General features: G+C 37.4%; 1 protein-coding gene across 3 annotated transcripts in view; it reads left to right on the top strand.

The window, feature by feature from the left end:
- The window catches only part of PDHX (pyruvate dehydrogenase complex component X), a 63,188-nt gene that overhangs the window by 29,634 nt on the left and 11,772 nt on the right, over window positions 1-21,782 (top strand). For all 3 annotated transcript variants that reach the window (XM_075754758.1, XM_075754756.1, XM_075754757.1), the window contains exons 4-8: window positions 3,024-3,229; window positions 5,271-5,369; window positions 13,376-13,559; window positions 16,080-16,227; window positions 20,390-20,448. In XM_075754758.1, coding sequence (XP_075610873.1) covers window positions 3,024-3,229; window positions 5,271-5,369; window positions 13,376-13,559; window positions 16,080-16,227; window positions 20,390-20,448 — 696 coding nt within the window. The remainder of the gene's footprint in view (window positions 1-3,023; window positions 3,230-5,270; window positions 5,370-13,375; window positions 13,560-16,079; window positions 16,228-20,389; window positions 20,449-21,782) is intronic.

The following is a 21,782-nucleotide window of genomic DNA, read 5'->3' as shown; positions in this document are numbered from 1 at the left end:
AGCATTCACCTTTCTTCCCAGTGTAGGAAATAAACATCTACTTTGGTATGTCTTTAATGACTAAAGCACTGTGCTGCAGTGGCAGCAGCTCTGAGGGAACTTTACTCCTCTGTGCACTTAATCTCCTCCAGTTTTTTCTCCCTGTCATGGCTCACCTGTGCTTTGTTAGTCAGGAAAGTTACAATCTTTTTGACTCTTCTTGGCTATGTGTACACATAGTAATAGAAGTATTGTGAAGCTACTTATTTCAGCTCTTCTTACATCTGAGATTCGGGGGTTCATTGAGATTTATGCAGAGAGGTTTTCTGGTACTGTGAATTATGAAAATGTAGAAATGACTCAAAAATCCAGGAGATGAAAAATTAAGCAAAATAATAGCAATTTTTCTTTGTCTATTCTAGTTCTGATCTGCAAAGGCTCTGTGTTTAAAAACATGGTTTTTTTTTTAAAAATAATTGCATGCATACACTTTTTAAAAGTATAAACCAGCAGTCATCTAGGCTGGAAACTTGTATTGGAAAGTAAGGAATGCTGTAGTTTTCATGTAACTGTCTTGGAGTGGTGAACATAAGGAAAAAACACAGTTGGCTTGCTCTGAAGAGTGAGAGTTGACAACATTGATGGCTATGAATGCTCATATAATGCTGGGTTATAAACAAAGCCTAACTAGTGTAATTGTTGCGTTATGTTTCTGAAGGCTCAGCTGTCCCTGTTGGATTTCTGCATGTGTTATCATAGCACCATTAAAGCACACTGACACCAAAATTGTGGTAAGGACTTGACACCACAAGCATGTCATAGTGCTTCTTGGTCTATTCAGTTACACTGTGTAGACAGTGCTGCTTATAAGTGTTCTCTGTTGTATGTGCAAGCCTTTGTGAAGGAAAGAGAAGATATGCAAAAAAAAATTCTTATTTTGGAAAAAAATGTTAAGTGCTGCATATTAATATGTTATGGGGAGTATTTTGAACTTGGAGGACATAGCTGGTTTGCATCATAATTGATATGGATCAAACATCTGAGTATTATGCTGATAAACATAGTTTTTCTAAATACCTTGTTCAGTGCTAAGTATGATAATGCTGTAAAATTATTAGAGTTAATAACTTCAGTATTTTGTATGTTTATAGCTTTGTCGTCTTCTGTTTTTCCCAGTTTTTATGTTTCAGTAACTAGATTAGGTAGGTTGTGTTTGTACTGGCTTCAAGCTGCTGTTTTATTTGATTATGAGTGGTAGTAACATTGTAATTATACATAGTTTTATAAATCTGTTTATCAATGGACCTTTCTGTGGTAGGATCTTTCAGCCTTAGAAAAATTGGTTCAGGACTTTTGGTTGGCATTCTGTCATCCGCAAGTACTTTAAAGTCATCTCATAAAAATAAAATATCATCAAGTCTTGATGGACTCTTCAGACTTTTTTCTTTCAAATGAAACTTTTCAGAATATTAATGAAGAATGCATTAAGAGATCAGAACAAGAGATATTGAACTAAATCTTGAATTTTTTTCATGTAATAAATACTCTTAAAGAAGTGTTACACTAGAATTTACCTAATGTTTATGGGGGAAAAAAAAGTGAACTGGCAAAACTGTAAATGTGAGATGCTTTATCGGAACATACTGAGAACAAACTGCCTTTGCTGTTCTTTCTTAGGTCTAGTGTTGGTCCTTCTAGTGAGGGAGCTGGGTAATCCTGTGAAACGTGATACATTCTGTCAGTGGAGTTAACAGTGTGCAGGCAACAGTCTTAGCTGAGTTCTAGTATTTGCATCTATCTAGTACAGTCTTTACAGCATTCTGTTTATTTATTAGCGTTAAATGCCTAGAAAACCTAATTAAGTTAGTAAGAACAGTGTGATGTCTGGTACTATGTATATTTTTATTTTGTGTGTCTGTCTTTGGGCTTTTCAAATGATAGTGATTTGTGTTTTCTGGAGTAAAATGTCAGCATTGCACGTATGTAGACCAGCTTCATTTGAGGCAAATGTATGTGCAATATGGATTTATGGTGGAAATATGATGTCCATTTCCTTTGTTAGGAAATCAGCTCTATTTGGGCTGGTTCAATCTGAGTCATATTTGACTACCTGTGGTCCTAAAGGGCTATCTTTACATTTGGTCTGATGCCCTGGAAATGTTACTGGTTTTGAGAACCTGAGGCGTTGTACTTCTGCAACCATTTCAGAGACTGTATGAGGAGCCCTTCATTATGAAGAGCCCTTCATTAGGCTGTTAAGTCAACATGACTGCCATGCCTTCATCTGCCAAAGCATCAAAGAAAATTTTTGACTGTGATACAGACATCTTTTGGTTTTAAAAGGAACATCCAATCTAATTGGATTATATTTAGATTACATTAATTTTTCTGTAAGACTTCTGTTCAGATGTTCTTTGAAACAGTGATTTACAGACCACATAAGTGCTATCACTTTCTTGGGGGACAGACTTGTTATTTGGCACCAGTTATGTTAAAATAGACAACCTTAGAGGTGGAAGTTAGTGGAAAGTGAATGTTATCTTCTTCAAAAAGAAGTAATGGGGCACTATTGTGGTTGTGGGGTTTTGGCCTCTCTTTGTTCCCTTAACGTCTGAATTTACAAGCTTGTGTTTTAAGAAGTAACACTGCTAGATACAGGGTAGATACCTTAAAGTACATCTGCTCAATGTATCCAGCAAAATTTTCAGGCTGGGTTCGCAAAGATTCGGCACCCACGTTTGTTTTCAGTAGCTAGTGTGACTTTATTCTTAGAGGTACTCGGTAGTCTGTAACTTGCTTGCTTTGATTTCTGAATGCTAATTTTAGATGTATGGGATTTGGGGCATAAGTTAATATTCCTCACTTTATAATACCAACTATAATTAATTTCAGTCATGAGTCATCTTATAGCAGGAATAAAATGGGATATATTTTCTTGATTAAGTGTCATTAATATGCCTGAAATTCTTACATCTACCATTTTTAGTCATATTAGTCTAGACAGCGCACTATGTAACTTAATGTTCTCATTGCCTTAAATTTAGATGGAAGAAGGAAGCAAAAATGTACGCTTGGGATCACTAATTGCTCTGCTGGTAGAGGAAGGACAGGACTGGAAGCAAGTTGAAATACCAGCTGATGGTATTGATCCATCTTCTCTGGCATCACCAGCACCTGCGCTTACTTCAACTCATGCAGGTCCTTCAGTTTCAGCCCCTCGTAAACTGGAACATCAACCCAGAAAATTGCAGTAAGTTTCTCTGTTTGTTATGAAATGGAACTCTTATTTAGTTAGATCAGTAGAGCTGAACCAAGAAGAATCTTTTGTCCCTTTTTACCTGGTATTAAGCCGTTAGTTTAAGGGAGTGTTTCAGTATGTGTTAGGTAATAAAGCTTGCCTGCCTGGAATATTTCTTTGCTTGTAAACCCAATAAGTCAATTCAAACAATATAGTTTTATTAGAACACTTTCTATGGATGTGCTTTTATTCTGACATACAATTTTTTTATGAAGGATTCCAGGGTTAGATTAGAAGTTGTGTTTGTATACAATAGACACTAATACTTATGCATCAGATGCTCAGTTTACCTATAACTTGTTTTCTATTCCTTTTTTAGGAGAAAAAATAAACAAACAAGTGGCATACTCCAAAACCCTTCCAAGCTCTTGCAATTTTGATATTAGAAAAAATTTCTTCTTGTTTTCATAACAGTGGAATGCAAAATACTCAAAACTGTGGATTTATGTGCTTTTTGTTGGTTTTGTTTTGATCTGTTAGGGTACTCTAAGCATTACAAACATCTTAGGGGGGAGTAAATTAACACCAAAATGTTAGTCAGGTAACAGTAATCTATAAATCACTGTTTTGTGTCGCAGGATGTACCCTGTTTGGAGGTATAATCCTTATTTGGAGTGAATTACAATAACAAAAGCTGTAAAATTACAGCCTATTAGAGAAAAGAATAGGAAACTAATCTTGGTAGCTTGTGCTAGCAGACTGTTTGGGTTTGGTTGTTTTCTGGGTTTTGGAGGTTTTTTAAACCTCATTACTTTTTCTATCTGGTTTGCTATATTTTCTTTTATTGTCAGCATTTAGGCTTTTCTCATGCAAGTGGAAGACAACTGATTGAAGTCATTGCTGAAATGTTACCAGTAGTAGTAGGATGATCCAAGGAAAGGATCCTTGGAAAGGATTAAGTGTTGCATTTTAGTACCAAAGAACATCAGAAGTGTGTCTGTTTCACTGCAACTGTTAATTAGAGATGTATCAGCATCTTTGGAATCAAGTGATCATTTATGACATGTTTTTTCTGGCAAGGGCTTACAGACAGTTCTTAAAACTCAATGTGGTGCAAATATAGTCTCCTTTAGGAAATAATGAATTGGAGATTTTGTGGAAAGACTTGAAACCAAGTATTTATTCTTTTGTGAAAATGTTGCTGCTTTTGTATCTAAGAATTTTGAAATCTGTTCTTTACATGTTTTTTTTCCTCATTTCAGAAAGGAAATCATGCTAAGCTTCCCTAGGTGCTCTGTAGCTATGCACTGTGCTTTGTAATTGATCACTGTTTCTGTTTCAGGCAGAAATGTTACTATTGAGCATACCCCATCTAGGTCAAGGTGACAGGTACAGGTTTACTAGTATTATAGTATATCTTAGGTGTATGCTGATTAAAATGTTCAAGTATGGGGGGGCTTAATATTTAGTCTTCTAAAGCAGATACAGATGTGGTTGCATAATTCAGTATAGCTTTTGCTTTTCGAAAAAGTAGCCATTTCGTTAAGTCAGTCCTATAAAATAAAGTTGAAAGGTAATGTTATAATTAGCATTAAGCTGCATTAATGATGCAATTACAGCTAGCCAAACAAATAATGGAGATGAGCAACCCTCTTGTCTGAGCTCCTAAAACTCATTTTTTAATGTTAGAATAATAAGCTGGTCTTAAAAAATGTGTTTGGTTCTTCACTGATGACCCTTTTCTAGAAGACTCCACAAGTATATTACATTGCTGCTGTAAGAGGAAAATTTGGAGATGAGTTTTCCACTCTTTATTTTGCTCTCTTTAAGGTCATTATTGTGTTTTTAGATTCAACCTTGCAATAAAGCTTGCTGAAAGGTCACAGTCTGACTTCTGTGTTACGATCACAGCCTTTGTACAGAATTCTTGTTTTCTTCCCCAGCTGTTGCTTCTGAAATAGAGCATATATTGTATAGTTTCTCTTGATATACATTGAATGAAATAAGTTAATCTTACTGTTTAAATATTTTATTTTACCCCTCATTTCTTTAGGGTTCGCTTAAGTCCTGCAGCTCGCAACATTCTGGAGACACATGGACTAGATCCAAGCAATATTACACCTTCTGGGCCTCGAGGAATCTTCACTAAAGAGTATGTAGATACTTCAGTAAAGCTACAACCTCATATTCCTTTATTTCTTCCTTTGAACCTACAGCAATTTCCATGACCTTAAAAAGTCCTTTTATTTAAAAAGTCAGCTTTTTGTTCCAGTTTTTTCTATAGGGCATGGCTTAGTTAAAGTCAAAATACCTGTTGAGAAAATATGGAGAATAGATTAGGAAATATTGTAAGAAGCCTTTAATTAAAAAAAAAAAAAAAAGAAAAATCTCTTTGTTGTTATATCCCCATCTGCTGCTTGGTACTGCTGTCACATTTTCTGCAGCTCAGCCTAATGGTAGCTATCAACTCCTGGGCACCACTGTTAGCTACCATTGTGGATCTCAATAATTTTGCTATTCAGAGATGTATTCAGAGCCAAAATAAAATACCAGTGGCCTGTTTTCTTCAGCTTCTTTTCTTTGTGGAGTTCAGGTCTTTTGCTTCTTTAACTGAAGTTCAGTTATGAAGTCTGTCAGGGTTTAATTTGTTCCCTTTTTTATTAGGCTGGGGAGAGCAATGAAGTGTAATGGTAAGAAATCCAGAACTCTGTTTTTTTCCCCATCTTTGATTTAAAGAATATTTGTTTAAAAACCTGGTGTTTGTCATAATCAGGCTTCTAGTAGTTTACTATGCTTTTTGAGTATTCTTATGCAATGATTGGCACTCAAGCCTTGGAGTGAGGAACTCGTGTAATAAAAACATGTTGTGGTAGATCCAGAGCCCTTAGCCTCAAAATGGTGCATTATCTTTGCATTAGTGTGCATGTTATTGGAGATGGGGATTTTGGCTGGAATACTTATTTTTGTTCTCAGTAAAATTATTCCTATTGACAATTGCCATCATTCACCTACACAGACCTTGTTAGCTGCTGTAATTTTAGTTCCATTCAAAGACAACCAGGCCAGCATAAATTGGAATTGAACCCAGAGAAGCAGGCAGTGGAAGTCTGCTGTTTTTTCAGAACTCTTTTTCCTATGGTCTTTGGCTGAGTTGAGATAAAATAAGGAGTTGAATAGATATAATATCTGATCTAACAGCAAATTATCAGAGATCTTTTTTTTCTTAATTATGTAAGTGCAGTGGTAATTTATGGTGTATTACTAGGCTATGACATGTGCAAACCTTCTAGGACTTTGAGCTACCTAATTAACTTTCCCTAGTTGTCATGGAGATGTAGCAAAGATTTTTCTGTAGCTATGAGAATTATCTAACAGTATCTTTTTTTCAAAACTGCTTTCTTCCATAGAGATTTGACTGTGAAACGTCATTTTAAGATACAGACTGAGGGGTTTTTAACCATTCTTTTGAAATGGTGTTAATCTTTCAGATGCCTACAGGCTCTGCTATATGTTCAGTTTGAAATGAAATGTTTACAGATTTTTGTAAGACAGCAGCTACAGATATTCAGGGAAATATTTATTTTGCTAACTTGCCATTACTGTTAAAGTACATGCCATGCTTTATAGCTGTGTGACTTGTGGTCTCTTTTCCAAGTAAACTAGCAATTGATTCTTTGAGGAAGTGTTCGAGTTCACTTTTCACTTTTAAACTCTGAGTTTCCAGGGCTCACACTCACCAGATTAAAAGAAACAAAAAAAGACAGTGAGTTATGTAAGCAAGCAAGATTCTTCCCCCCTGCAACTTTCTATCTTTAAATTTAATTCACTGTAAAACTTTTAACAGCAATAGGAGCTTTCATGTAATAGCTTTCTCTGTCATAATCTACTCTCTTAGTAGGCTGATACTTCATTTCTCTTATGTATCTGTGAAAGGCTGAGTTAGCGTTGTCTTCTTCCTGCTTGTTTTTGGTTTATGGAGTGACAGCTTTTTTTATTATTATTATTTTTAAGCAATATCCTCTGCTTTCTTCAGAAATGTACTAGAAAATTGACATGTCAGTACAAAGTAACTCACAACTTCCATCAAAGATTGCACCATCTTCTTAGTCATCAGCTCAGACACTGTGTTTGGGAGAGCTAAGTTAAAATCGTTGATTGTTTCAGACTACTTCTGCCCTTTCTCCTCCTATTTATTAGTGATCTAGGGATTTATAAAAAGGTGGGGGGGGTATCAATAATAAATATGTTTTTCTGAGGCCATATTCCTCCTATCTGTAACTTCGTATCAGCTGTCACTAAGTGTGATTTGGGATCTCAGAGCTGCTCAGGCATTTGCATTTTCAGTTTGCAAATAAGGCACAGCACATACATGTCATGCTGGTTTTCCAGAGAGTCATTACATGTGTATGTATTGACTGCAGACTTACAGTGGGATGTATGCTGCATGCAATTTGTCAGCTGCCATTATGACTTCTACGCTGTTGATAGTGCAGTAAGTCTGATACCTAGAAGTATCTGATGTGTAACGTTCTCTGATCACCTTTTTCCTTTCCAGGAAATCTTCTGTGAAATATCATAGAATGCTTTGGTTGGAAGGGACCTTAAAGATCTTCTAGTTTCAACCCCCCTGCCATGGGCAGGGACACCCTCCACTAGGCCAGGTTGCTCAAAGCCCCATCCAGCCTAGCCTTGAATGCTTCCAGGGATGGGGCCTCCACAACCTCTCTGGGCAACCTGTTCCAGTGTCTCACCACCCTCATTGTAAAGAATTTCTTACGTATATCTAATCTAAATCTCTCCTCCTTCAGTTTAAAGCCATTACCACTTTTCCTGTCACTACATGCCCTTGTGAAAAGTCCCCCAGCTTTCTTGCAGGCCCCCTTTAGGTAACTGAGCAATTGGATGTTCAGATGAAAGGGCATTGGGACACCAGAGGAAGCTTATGTCAGCCTGCGCATCTCCTGTTGCACCATTGAATCCTTAGTGATTTTTAGGTGTATAACCTTTAACTTGTCCATTTCAAATAAAGTATATTTTGAGCACAAAACACTCAGTTTACTTTCGCTATTCTTTGGATTTTGGCTAACATGAAGTGGAAAGACTACACACTGTCGTGGTTTAACCCCAGCTCACAGCTAAGCACCACACAGCTGCTCACTCACCACCACCCCCAGCGGGATTGTGGGAGAGAATCAGAAGAATAAAAGTGAGAAAACCTCTGGGTTGAGTTAGAGAGTTCAATACGTAAAGCAAAAGCCATACATGCAAGCAAAGCAAGACAAGGAATTCATTCACTACTTCCTATTGGCAGGCAGATGTTCAACCATCTCCAGGAGAGCAGGGCTCCGTCACATGTAATGGTTACGTGGGAAGACAAACACCATCACTCCAAATGTGTCCCTCTCTTCTTTCCTCTTCCCATAGCCCCTTATATGTTGAGCATGATGTGATATGATGTGGAATATCTGTTTGATCAGTTGGGGTCAGCTGATCCAGCTGTGTCCCCTCTCAATTTCTTCTACACCCAAGTGTACCCAGGTCCTTGAGCAATCCAGCAGATTGATTTGCTTTTGCCTGAAGCAGGGCTAACTGAGGAACTTTATCCCCTTCTACAGTACATGGAAGTTTTGACTGGGCAGGGCCAGCTCGATTGGTAGATCCCCTAGTGTTAACTAACCAGGTGGCCTTTGCTAACTGTGTATCCCAGTGTTTGATGGTCCCGCCACCCGGTGCTCTCAGTGTAGTCTTTAGCAGTCCATTGTAGCGTTTGCTTTTCCCGGAGGCTGGTGCATGACAGGGGATGTGATACACCCACTCAGTGCCATGCTCTTTGTCCCAGGTGTCTATGAGGTTGTTTTGGAAATGACCCCCATTGTCAGACTCAGTTCTTTCTGGGGTGCCATGTCACCACCAGACTCGCTTTTCAAGGCCCAGGATACTGTTCTGGGTAGTGGCATGGGGCACAGGATACGTTTCCAGCCATCCAGCGGTTGCTTCCTCCATTGTGAGGACATAGTGCTTGCCTTGGTGGGTTTGTGGGAGTGTGATATAATCAATCTGCCAGGCCTCCCCATATTTATACTTCAGCCATTGTCCTCCCTACAACAGAGGCTTTAGCCGCTTGGCAGTTAAAGAGCCAGTTGCTCTACTTCAATTGCTGTAACCACCCCCACAGGACACTGGCCACCATTCATGAATCAGTATAGAGATGGAGCACCAGCCACTTTTCTCGATCAGCAATATGTAAAGCCAGCAGGATGGCTTTCACCTCTGCAAACCGGCTTGATTCACCTTCTCCTTCAGCAGTTTCAGCGACTTCACGCAGCAGCCTTCCACCTCCAATGCTTTCCCACAATGCAACAAGACCCATCAGTGAACAGGGCATACGGCTTCTCATTTTCTGGCAGTTTATTGTATGGTGGGACTTCTTCAGCAAGCGTCACCTCCTCCCCTGGTGACGTTCCAAAGTCTTTGCCTTCTGGCCAGTCCATGATCACTTCAGAATTCCTGGGCGATCAGGGTTTCCTATTGGAGCCCGTGGTGTGATCACAGGCAACTCACTCGCTCCACCTAGCATCAGTTGCGTGATATGTAGAGGGGACCCTCCCTTTGAACATCCAGCCCAGCACCAGCAGTCGGGGTGCCAGGAGGCATGCTTCAGTACCAATCACTTCCTAAGTGGCTCGAACCCCTTCGTACGCTGCCAATATCTCTTTTTGAGTTGCAGTGTAGCAGGCCCTGGATGCTCTGTATTCTCAACTCCAAAACCTTAGGGGTCAACCTTGAGTCTCCCCTGGTGCCTTCTGCCAGAGACTCCAGGTAGGGCCATTCTCCCCGGCTGAGGTGTACCGCCCATTTTTAACATCTGGAATATGCATCCTCCAAAAACACACAACGCCTAAGAAAGCTTGTGTTTTCTTTTTGCTAGTCAGTGGAGACATAGCTGCTGACAACACCCATCTTGCCATTTTATTGCCAAAAACTGGATCTCCTGTGCAGGTCCCTTGACTTTACTTTGTAGCATGGCAAAACTGGTTTTCAGAAGGATTTGGATTATTTTCTTCCCATTCTCAGTCACTTATTCTGCTGTGTTGCCCCATATGATGATGATGTCAGTGTATCACTGGTGGGGTGGGGTGAGAAGCAGAAAAGGCCTTGGCTCTGCGTAAGCACCACTCAGCAATAGCGAAAACATCTCTATATTATCAACACTGTTTTCAACACAATTTCAAAACATAGCCCCATACTAGCTACTAGGAAGAAAATTAACTGTATCCCAGCCAAAAGCAGCACACACACACCTGTAGTAGTGCTAAACTGAAATGTAACAGAGTTGCCAGAATCTGCATACTTCCAATAATAACAGTTTGGTAAGGCATATTTTTGTTTAATAAATGCTTACCAAGCTCTGGTATCTTTTCTCATCAGTAGACTACTCTCATGTTTGTTACCTCTCTCATCTTTCTGCATTACTATCCTGTGTTGATAGAGGTTTATAGAGTGGTTGGAAAGATGTGTCCAACCCTTCCTTTTCCAGTTCTCATAAAATATCTATTTGCCTGTCTTGTACTGAAATCTGTTTAACTTGATTTGCTTTGGTGCCTCCTCCAACTATACTTATATGCAGGCTTGCAATCTTGCACCCATGACAGTCATAACATTGCTGTATCTGTTTTTCTTAATCAGTTAAATCATGTGGAATTGGTGGGAAGGAAATTATTTTTATTTGTATGTATAACAAATATTTATATAATATCTATAAATATATATGACTATGACTTTTATATATGTATATTTTAGATATATATTTATATCTCATACACATGAGTTTCAGAAACTCCTGAGTGAATCTTCTAATCTAAAGATAAGCTCAATTTTGGCAATACATTTTTCAGTTAACACACTAAAACCCACTAAAATTATTAAATGCATTTTGACTTGGCTATGATAGGTAGAACCATCTGGGTTTTGTCATTTGCATAATATATGGAAGTAAGTTTAAAGCATTTTTTTACCTTTACAATATATAAGTTAGAAAAGCTTTATTTTATGTATTATGGAATCTTAATGAGCAGATGGTCTGTCTTATGACTGCCAAGTTAAAACCCTTAGGTAGTTTTTGGTAACTTCTAATATGTTAACAAGGAAAGTTGTATTATGCCATGCTGTTACTTTTTCATCTCAAATTGTAATGCTAGGGGATGATTTTATTTAATGAAATCTCATTTTTTTCCCTGATATAGTAGTTATGTTAAAAACTAAACACATTTTTAAAAGAAATTTTGACTAACCTGTCAATTTGGGAAAACAAGTAACAACTTCAATAATGACAAATTTACATCCTGACCTCAGTAATTTTTTTCATTTTTAATATCATTTGCTGGAGTACATATTGAAGCTAAAAATAAATTGAAGCGAGTCAGCAATCAGTAAAAGGCATTACATAGAACACACAGCTTTTCAGGTTTCAGTTCTTGGTTCTACAGTGCTGCTTTGTCAGGAACAACTAAGAATGCATAATGTTTTGAGATTTTTTTCCTTTCTACAAAAATTTAATAACACAAACTATTGACTTTCACTCAAGAATAGACTCTCACTCAAGCAGTAATCTAATGAAACTAGATAGTTTTGTTGTTTCGTATTTATGACTTATGTTTTGAAGCCATGGTATGGTTGTAAGTAGTCTGATTTTTACATTTATTTTTAATTTTCTCTGCCAGTTTATGTAACAAAACTTTGTGTACATGCTGTGGTGATGTCTTCATGAAGTGAGAGAGATCTATCTAGGGTGTAAGATACAGACTTTTGTTATCAGATCTGGAGCATAAAGAGAAGACATGTATGACTGATAGAGCTGCTCTTACAAGTCACTAGTGTACGTGTAGTTACAACTGCAAAACAGAAGTTTTACTATAGCTTATTTCCTTTGCACTTGGCAGTGGTGGTGTAAATGCAGTCTTTTCTGTTTAGTCTTGTTGGTGCTAATCTTTAGCATTGTCCTGCTTTTCAGCCACGATAGTTAATTTTCACAAGAAAATGGGAGGGACATAGCCAGGACAGATGATCCAGACTAGCCAAAGGGGTATGCCATACCATATGACAGTCATGCTCAGGATAAAAAGGAGGCTTGGCCAGGGAGGAGCAGCGGCTCTGGGGATGGTTAGGTGTCCAGTCATCAAGTGAGCAAATTGCATTGTGTATCACCCGCTTTGTGTATTCTGTTATAAGTGGTGGTGTTATCTTCCTCTTCCTTTTCTGTCCCAGTAAACTGTCCTTACCCAAACCACTAATTTTACCTTTTTCTTCCCATTCTCTTCCCCATCCCACTGAGGCAGGGAGGGGTGAGCAAGCATCTGCAAGTTGCTCAGCTGCTGGCTGGAGCTAAACCACAACAAGCATGTTGTTTTATAAATACAGTGTACTAGTAGATGTAGTATTGTAGCTTAAAAGATGGGAGTTTACTTATGTTAGTCATTCTCTGTCCACAAGAGAGAAGTTTTGTGGTGGTAGCTATATCAGTATAAAGACCCTGGGAGAATGTTTGTAGAGTAGATGAGGTTCAACCACACCTGGAACTGTTAGATGTTACTCAGTTTTTAGCTTTGGTTCTTTAGTGTGGTGCTATCTTTCAAATTGCTTATAAAGTATGGACTTGCATACTATCTACACCTGCTGGTGCATATTTATGTCAGAAAGGTACACAAAAGTGAATGATAAATATACTACTCAATTTTCTGTGAACACTAATTACATTAGATTCAAATGCCTACAAATACAATAGATGAAACAGCTTTTATTTGAGACTTTATACCCTGAGTAAGTGTATTCTGATATCTTATTCAGAAGAATTGTTAGTGTAATTCACAAATTACCTTGTACTCAGAATTAGTGATGATGAATGTCATCCTTCTTTAGCAAAAATGTTTTCTGTTGCTCTATATTCAAGCCCATTTATTCACAGAAGTTAATGAGAATATACTAAAAAGATAACGAGAGACACAAAATTTGTATCAGTAATAATCACCTTCTTAACGTTTGTTTTGACAACAGAAATTTAACTGCACAGATGTGGCTCGTTAAAGTGATGAAATAGTAATACTTTTGGAATTTTTGAAATAGTTTCTTTGTTGTCAGTATTTCACTGTGTTTAATCACCAGGGATGCTCTCAAACTTCTGCAAGAGAAGCAGAAGGGCAAACCCAGTGAATTGAAACCTGTGGTTTCTCCAGCTCCTCCCCAGCCTACTGCAGTGCATTCTGCTTTGCAAGCAACAGCTGTGACTTCTGCTTATCCACGGCCAGCAGTTCCACCAGTTTCCACACCAGGACAACCCGCTGCACTGGTAATGTTTCTATTAAGTCCTCAACATTGCTACAGCTAAATATTGGCATGGCTACTTAAATAGGTATATGAGATTTCCAGAACTGGAGAGACAAAGGAAACTAAGGCTACCCAGATGCCAAGCCCAGTCACGTGCAGTTTGTAGTATGTTTGAGTGTTTCTAAAGCAGTGTAATTCAAAATGCAGAGTTCTCAGAATTACGGTCTGCACACTATTTTGTGTAACTTGCAAATTGAAGCCATGAAAAAGTTTACGTTGCAGGCCTTGGAAAAGGGAAAGTCAGAGAGGCAGCAATTTTATTTCAGTCCCCAAAACAGAAGATGCCACTAGTTTGGAAATCAACAATACACCCTTTCCCTCAATCCCTGAAGGATCAGTGTGTCAGAGTGTATTTCCAAACTCGGAAAAACTTGAATCCTGATGTATTTTTACTGTTGCTTTCTTGCAATATATGTAAATGTCCACTGATGAGTTATCAAGAAGCGAGGAAGGAAAGGGCTTAGTGGTTGCTTTGAAGAGTAATTTGCAAACTCTAGCACCTAAATACAGTTTCTATGTTAATCTGAAATTCAGAAATACCAGAAATTATTTTTTAGAGAATAAATGCCCATGCTGAAACACACATTAGTAGAAATTGAAAAGCTTTTGTGAAAAATGGAGGAAAAACCTTTCTGGCTCTAGAACTAAATTTGAAGTAACTTTAAAGGTTGAAATTTACAATGTAGTGACAATTCATAATATTCAGAAAATGCTGCTGGTGTTGTACTGTAGAAAGAAGCAAACAAAGCGCAGAAAGCTCAAACTTAAATATTTTTAACATTACAGATTAAAAAATGTTTCTGTGATTGCACCAGACATACATATTGCAATTTCTTCTGTGTTGCGTACTACTCAGTATGTAGTATACCTGCTATAGATTAGGTATACAAAATAATGTTTTACAGAATCACTTATCTTCTTGTTTTCTGTAGTCACTGATATTTCAAGAGATTCCTTGAAAGTTGACTTGCTTCTATGAACAAGGTGGGAAAACTTCTGCATTCAAATATTACTGAATATATCTGGAAGGAGAGAGAAGAATAACAAAAAGGAGATGCAGTAAAGCCTGTCTTAAGGAGCCACCCAGGGGACTGAAAAAGCAGTATCTTACTGACGAAACATTCTATTATAATTTAAAGGGAACAAAGCATATTCTGAGCAATATGCCAGCTCTGGCAGATGGAACAATGCTTCTATTCTCTGACAGAGAATTAATCCCTGAAGATTTGAAATTTTTTTTTTTTTTGGAAGCAGTCTGCTAGAATAGTAGGAATCATAGAATCGTAGAATGGTTTGGGTTGGAAGGGACCTTAAAGATCATCTAGTTCCAACCCCCCCTGCCATGGGCAGGGACATCTTCCACTAGACTAGGTTGCTCAAAGCCTCATCCAGCCTGGCCTGCACCACTCCCAGGGATGGGGCATCCACATCTCTCTGGGTGACCTGTTCCAGTGCCTCACCACCCTCACAATGAAGAATTTCTTTCTAACATCTAATCTAAATCAACCCTCTTTTCAGTTTAAAGCCATTACTCCTTGTCCTATCACTTGTAAAAAGTCCTTCTCCAGCTTTCCTGTAGGCCCGCTTTAGGTCCTGGAAGGCTGCTATAAGGTGTCCCTGGAGCCTTCTCTTCTCTAGGCTGAACAACCCCAACTCTCTCAGCCTGTCTTCATAGGAGAGGTGCTCCAGCCCTCTGATCATTTCTGTGGCCCTCCCCTGGACTTGCTCCAGCAGGTCCATGTCTTGTACTGGGGACCCCAGAGCTGGACACAGTACTCCAGGTAGGGTCTCACAAGAGTGGAGTAGAGGGGCAGGATCACCTCCCTCGACCTGCTGGTCACAGTTCTTTTGATGCAGCCCAGGATATGGTTGGCTTTCTGGGCTGCAAGTGCACATTGCCTTGTCATGTTGAGCCTCTCATCAACTAACACCCCCAAGTCCTTCTCCTCAGGGCTGCTCTCAATCCATTCTCCGCCCAGCCTGTAGTTGTGCTTGGGACCTTGCACTTGGCCTTGTTGAACTTCATGAGGTTCACATGGGCCCACCTCTCAAGCTTGTCAAGGTCCCTCGGACAGCATTCCTTACCTCCAGTGGGTCAACCACACCCCACAGGTTGGTGTTGTCGGCAAACTTGCTGAGCATACACTTAATTCCACTGTCCATGTCACTGACAAAGATGTTAAACAGTGCCGGTCCCAATACCAACCCCTGCGGAGGATTAATTCTATGCTGTAAAGTGAAACTGTCTTTATTCTATAAAACCTGTTGTGTTGATCCAAGTTAAGTTGAATAGACTAGAACACCCAGTGGTCTTAATCATATTAATTTCAGTAGTTGGAACGTATTGCTTTTTGATATTTAGGGTATAGTTGAAGAGCAGGAGTCACTGATGATAACGCATCAGTGCTGGAGTCCTGTTTCAGCAAAAGGGAAGTATATTTGCTCTCTTGGTATTAAGTATGCTGCATATGTTTTCTTTTAGGGCACATTCACAGAAATCCCAGCTAGCAACATCCGAAGAGTTATTGCTAAGAGATTAACAGAGTCCAAAACTACTGTACCTCATGCATATGCTGCTGCCGACTGTGACATTGATGCTATTTTGAAATTAAGAAAAGAATTGGCCAAAGGTTAGTAAATAAACTGATTTACTATAATGTGTGGAAATAATAGTTTGTCTTCTTTAAATAATCTTGCCCAAGAGGTGTAGATTTTTGTATAATCAGAACACTATGCATTCAAAAACTCTTTTCAGTATTCTGTATGTTGGACTCAAGCTGTAGTTTCCTCCGATTATTGAATTGGACAACTTACCAAGATATAAGAAGACAGAGGTGTTACTTTGCCAGCTAACACAACATGCTGTAGGCAACTGCAATTTAACAAAGGACTATGCATTGTGCAGTAGGTTTTTGTTTCCTTCCATCCAGATGCAGCAATATTCAACTTCTTGATGGTTGAAATCTCAAATTATTCATGTGAAGGATTATAGGGGAAGCTTTAAATTAAAATACATTTGTGCTCTGTCCTTCTAGATACAATGTTAAAATTTAGTTTTGCTGGCCTCTTTGTTGAATTTACTGGAAAAGGAAAGCTAATGCAGCTTCTCAAATTCTGAGTGAGAATGGCTTTATCCATGCTGAGGAAGGAAAGAGTTTTTAGTATGTGCCAGCCAATGCATAGTAAATTCCTCTTGAAGGCAAAGTAATGGTATTAATGTGAAGGAGGTAGGATTATCTCTTTCACTGAAATTTATATATATGCTTAAAGCTACGTTAAAGCTGTTGGAATAGAAATCTGTCCAAGGGAAAGATGTATAATTTTAAAATATACATTGAGAATTGGATTAAATGACAGACATGTTTATGTATAAGATTAAGAAATCAAATTTTCGCTTTTTGTCTCAATTTGTATTAACTGAAGTTAAGTTACAAAAAGTTTTTGAAGTTTAAGGTCATAATCAAAGATTGCTTTGTTTTTTCTAAAACTTTTTATTTTTGCTAAAATCAGCTGAACATACTGTACAATAGGATGTGTTAATAGTTTCAAAATTAACTATGCAGACTAGAATCTTCTTTCCCAGATCTCAGTTCAACAAAGTGTATATTACATGCATTTAAAAAACCAAGAGGATTTTTCAATAGAACACTCTTCAGGCAGGTACTTCATTTTCATGCAAAATATCACAAAGGTGTTGTTTGCTGAGTATCTTTTTGTTTAAGGATTTCTACTTAGTTGGGTGAGAAAACTGAATGAAATGTTTTCTTACTTTAACATCATAATCTTCTTAATTTAAATAAATTCTATTATATTTAGAAATATTTGGTCAATATACTGACTTTAATGTCTACAGGAAGTGGCTCCAATTTCATAGTTTGTGAAGGTATTGAACCAAATCCTGTGGAAACTCTTTAGGAATACATTGTTTTGTATTATGTCAGTTCTTGCAAATGCCTGCAGTTACTATCATTTTTCCTTCTTTTTCTTTTTTCTTTTTTTTTTTAATTTGGTAGCTGGTTTAATATTCTGTAAAGAGGACACCAACACAGTACAATCTATTTATAAATACCAGTGCCAGAAATATGGAAACAAATGTTTTTCTAAAATGTCAACATCTGTAAGTTAATTTGATCAAGCCAGATTTACAGCTGAGTAGGTTAGCTAGGGCATCTTGCTCTTCAGTAACTCATCTTAAGTTAGAGGATTTTAAAAAAATTTTATCCTTCGACTCAGAGATATTTAAGCCTGAGAAAAAAATTATTTTGTAATGTTTCTTTTTTCCATCATGCTTATAAAGCTATTTTCCATTAAATACACATCTTGAACAAGAATTTAAAGGACTGTAATGAAATAAAATCAGAGAGAGAATTGTTGAGCAGTTGCAGTACAAGACTGTATTTTTCTCTGCAAGGTCATATCTCTGTCACCAATCTGGTAAGCTGCGGAAAAACATCAATGAATGAACTCGCTGTCCTTTTTCAGTTGCATCTTCCATCTTATCTCCTAAGATACTTGAAAGTTATAGATTTTTGGCGTTACTCTTCTTCATGGAAAAGCTGGATTAAATAGTTGAAAACCTGTGCTGTGTGTTTCTGCTTCTGTAGTATCCTTATTCCCTCTGATGCCAAACCTTGAGTTATTTTAAGCTGTTCCAGTCCGCTGATACATTTTGGCATCAGACCTGTAAAACAGTTATACAAGCACAATTGAGGTGCTGTTGCAAAAGTAGGAAGCAGTAGCTGAGGGGAAGGGAGACAGGCCTGGGTGGTGGCAATGCCTGCCTCCAATTTCCTGCTTGTCCATGGAGCTCTAACTAATTCTAATACGTTGAGAAATGAGGTTTGACCGCAGCTGTCCAGGAGGAGTAACCTTCTCAGGAAATCTATCTCATTTTAAGGCAGAACTTGAGAAGTTAGTCAAGATCATATAGTAAGATTGACTGCAATATCTGTAGGTGATTCTTCTGATCTTAAGATTCTATAAAATGTCTTAAGTTTCTACAAAATGTTTTAATTTCTATAAAATGACAATATTTCTAGTTTCTAAGGTTAGCAATGTTTTTTATTGAATTGACAATATCTGCTTCTCCTTTCACTGGAGTTTTGAATGACTGCTTTTTAATGCAAGAGTACCGAGGTCATTTTTCTACTTGACTTTTTTTAAATGATTCATTTATTCACAAGTTAATGTCAAAGACAGTTTATGATGTTGATATTTTCTTTAAACAGCAGCAGTTCATAAGAAATTAAGTAAAAAATTGTCTTAGGAATGCTCACTCAAAATTTTTCACATCTCTCTTGCTGCTGTGGATTCTTAATGAATATTTTTTAAAAATGTAGAGGTGGGAAACAGCAATATGTCTTTGCACAAAATTGAATTGCAGAGATGGAAATTACTTTTTTTTTTCTGATGGAAATGATGGTGGTTTCTACTACATAATGAGATGTAATGTGGAATTTTTATGCAGCATACCCTGTTGTAAGCTGCTTTGTTTTGGAGGTAAAATATAGCAATTACCCTTACTGTCAACTTCAATGATTGAGGGTAAAATATTATCAGATACACTTCATTTAACTGTACTCCTATATTTTCACCGTATTCCTGCCCCCCTAGTAGACAGTGACATGCCAATCATGGCAAACGTTTCAGGTTAATTTGGGGGTGGATACTTGGTTCATTACTCCAAATTTATGATCACTGAAGAAGATTTCACTTAATATAATTATCTAGAAATAATTTTCCCTTTTAAAAAGCATTTCTAAAGGTATGTATATTACATGCCATAAACCAGACTTGAGAATGAAGTAGTTTTGCTTCTTGATCTGTACAGCTGACAGCAGTGATGATGGTAGCAGCATAATGTGGCTTTTTTATTATAAGAATGATGGATTTAATATTGTGTAAATATCATGCATCTTCAGGATAATTTTGTTGCAACTGTGGCATATTCTGCATTGTATCTATAGTCTTTACTTCTGCTGCCGGTCCTGATTTTAGTTAGTACTTTCGGTCTCCTAAAACTTGGAAAAAATAATGCAAAGCAAATATAGCTATTGTTTCCATCCATCCTTTCTCCCAAGCTTTTGGGGAAAGGAAGGAAATGTACTAAGTGTTACGCAGTATTTCTTAGGCTTACATTGAAAAAATCCAGTCCTCTCAAGGTATTTTATCTGCTTCTGGCTAATGCTACCTTTTTTGTGTGTAGCTTTGCTTTTAATTTAACATCTTTGTCACTCTCATATTATTTTGCAGCCTGCTTTAGAATATATTATTAACTCATTTTAAGGATTGGCAGATGCTTTCACCTTGCTACTTCTTACATTATAAGGCCCCAGAGGTCACTGGAGAATAACATACTTCTGATCTATAGCTGAATAAAAGCTGAACTCTGCAATTATTCCAGTTAATGCATCACACTACATAAAGAATAGTAATCTCCAGTATTATCTTTATATATTTAGGTCCTGCAATAGATTTCTAAATAGACAGTAAATATGTAAAGCATAAAACACATGTGGGCTGCTACTTACAAGAGTAGTAATACTGAAGTTAGCAGCTTTATGGACCTAGTAACAGCTAGCAAAAATATCTCTACTCAGAAGATTTTTCCTTGATGATACTCCTTTTGTCCCAAGGGGGAGAAAAGTTTGCTTTCTTTTATGATTTTAGTTTGGAGATTAATTACTTTCTGGCAATGTTTAAAGAAGCAAATCTGCTGAATGACTAGAATATTGTCATCACACCAATGCTGATAAACAAATCTTATGAGCAATGATTGTTGTCTTTTTGCAGATGACATTAAAGTATCTGTAAATGATTTTATTATCAAGGCAACTGCAGTCACTCTGAAGGTAAGTGAATAATTGACTTTAAAAAAATATGTTTTATAGCAAACTGCCAAGGAGAAAAGAGTGTTTTGTTAGCCTATATGGAGTTATGAATGCGATCATAGCAATGCTTGTAATTCTTTATCGCTTATTGTTAGGATTTTTTAAGCTCTCCAGGTAAAATTCTCTACACTGTCTATACTGTGGACTGTAAAAATGAGAACTTCTTAATAAAGATCCACTTATTACAGTTACCATCTGCAGATAATGGTGGATGGTTTGTCAGCAGACTAAAGCAATTGGCAAGATAAGTCTTCTGTTCTTTGCTGTTACATCTTATTTTCTTTTGCAGTTATAAACAAATATTTATCCAAGTCTTATACCAGTCTTATGTATTACTTCAGATGTATTCTGATGGCATATTCAGTGACCTCTACTTTGAATTAGAAATTCTTCAGGCAACCAATCTTTGCTCATTGCTAAAAATTTTCATTGTTCCCTCTCTCAATGTAAAAGTTAAACAATTGCAGTACATCTTGAAGTTAAGATCTTAAATTTCATTAGGGTCTACTTATTCCATGCCAAACTACAGAGACTTCACAGTCTCCATAAGCTATTTGTGTGTTCTCTGGGTAGAACTGGATACGTTGCCCTCTAATTTGTGTCGATGGCTCTGCTTGGAAAACATTGCTAGTGCCACTAAATTTTTTGAAATTGTAAGGTTTCAGAGATCCTTCTTTATAACTCCCACACTTTGGAACTGTGTCTTCTTAGTCCAGAGTGTCTCAAATATAATCACTTGGAAAACATAATGTGAAATTAATCTTATTTCCAAGCTTATGAAAAGAAAGAACTGTGATGGTTTCATTTAGATGTGGAGTGGTTTTGGTATAAATTCAGTTTGCACTTAATTTTAGAGTAAGTCATAGGTGGGTGCTCTGACCAGCCTGAAGGCCGGTATTTTTAAGGTTCAGGAGGAAATAGTGTCTTTACTGATCACTAACACCTGGAAAAGATCTCTCTCATGTAGAAAGATAATTAAGGGGGACACATGCTTGATCTCTCAACTGTCCTGTGGAGTTTGCCCTCGTCATCAAGGCAATGTACTTATGTGTGACAAGGAATGAATGCAGATGTTGAAGCAGTTTGATATTGCTGTAGATTTGTTACCTATACCTTCTTGATTGCACAGTGATCACACCTTGTAGCTATATGGTAAATGCCTAGAAAAGCTAAACTCTTATGATATCATTGCATCATTTGAGCAGTGGGTTCTAAAAGAATGGAATTAAGAGAGAACAGTGCACTGGAATGGACTAAAACCAAACGTGATCTGAATATTAATGTATATTTGCCAG

This window comes from Balearica regulorum, chromosome 5 (genome assembly GCF_011004875.1).
Source record: "Balearica regulorum gibbericeps isolate bBalReg1 chromosome 5, bBalReg1.pri, whole genome shotgun sequence".
In the NCBI taxonomy this organism is placed as follows: domain Eukaryota; kingdom Metazoa; phylum Chordata; class Aves; order Gruiformes; family Gruidae; genus Balearica; species Balearica regulorum.
This window is presented reverse-complemented; position numbering and strand designations above follow the sequence as displayed.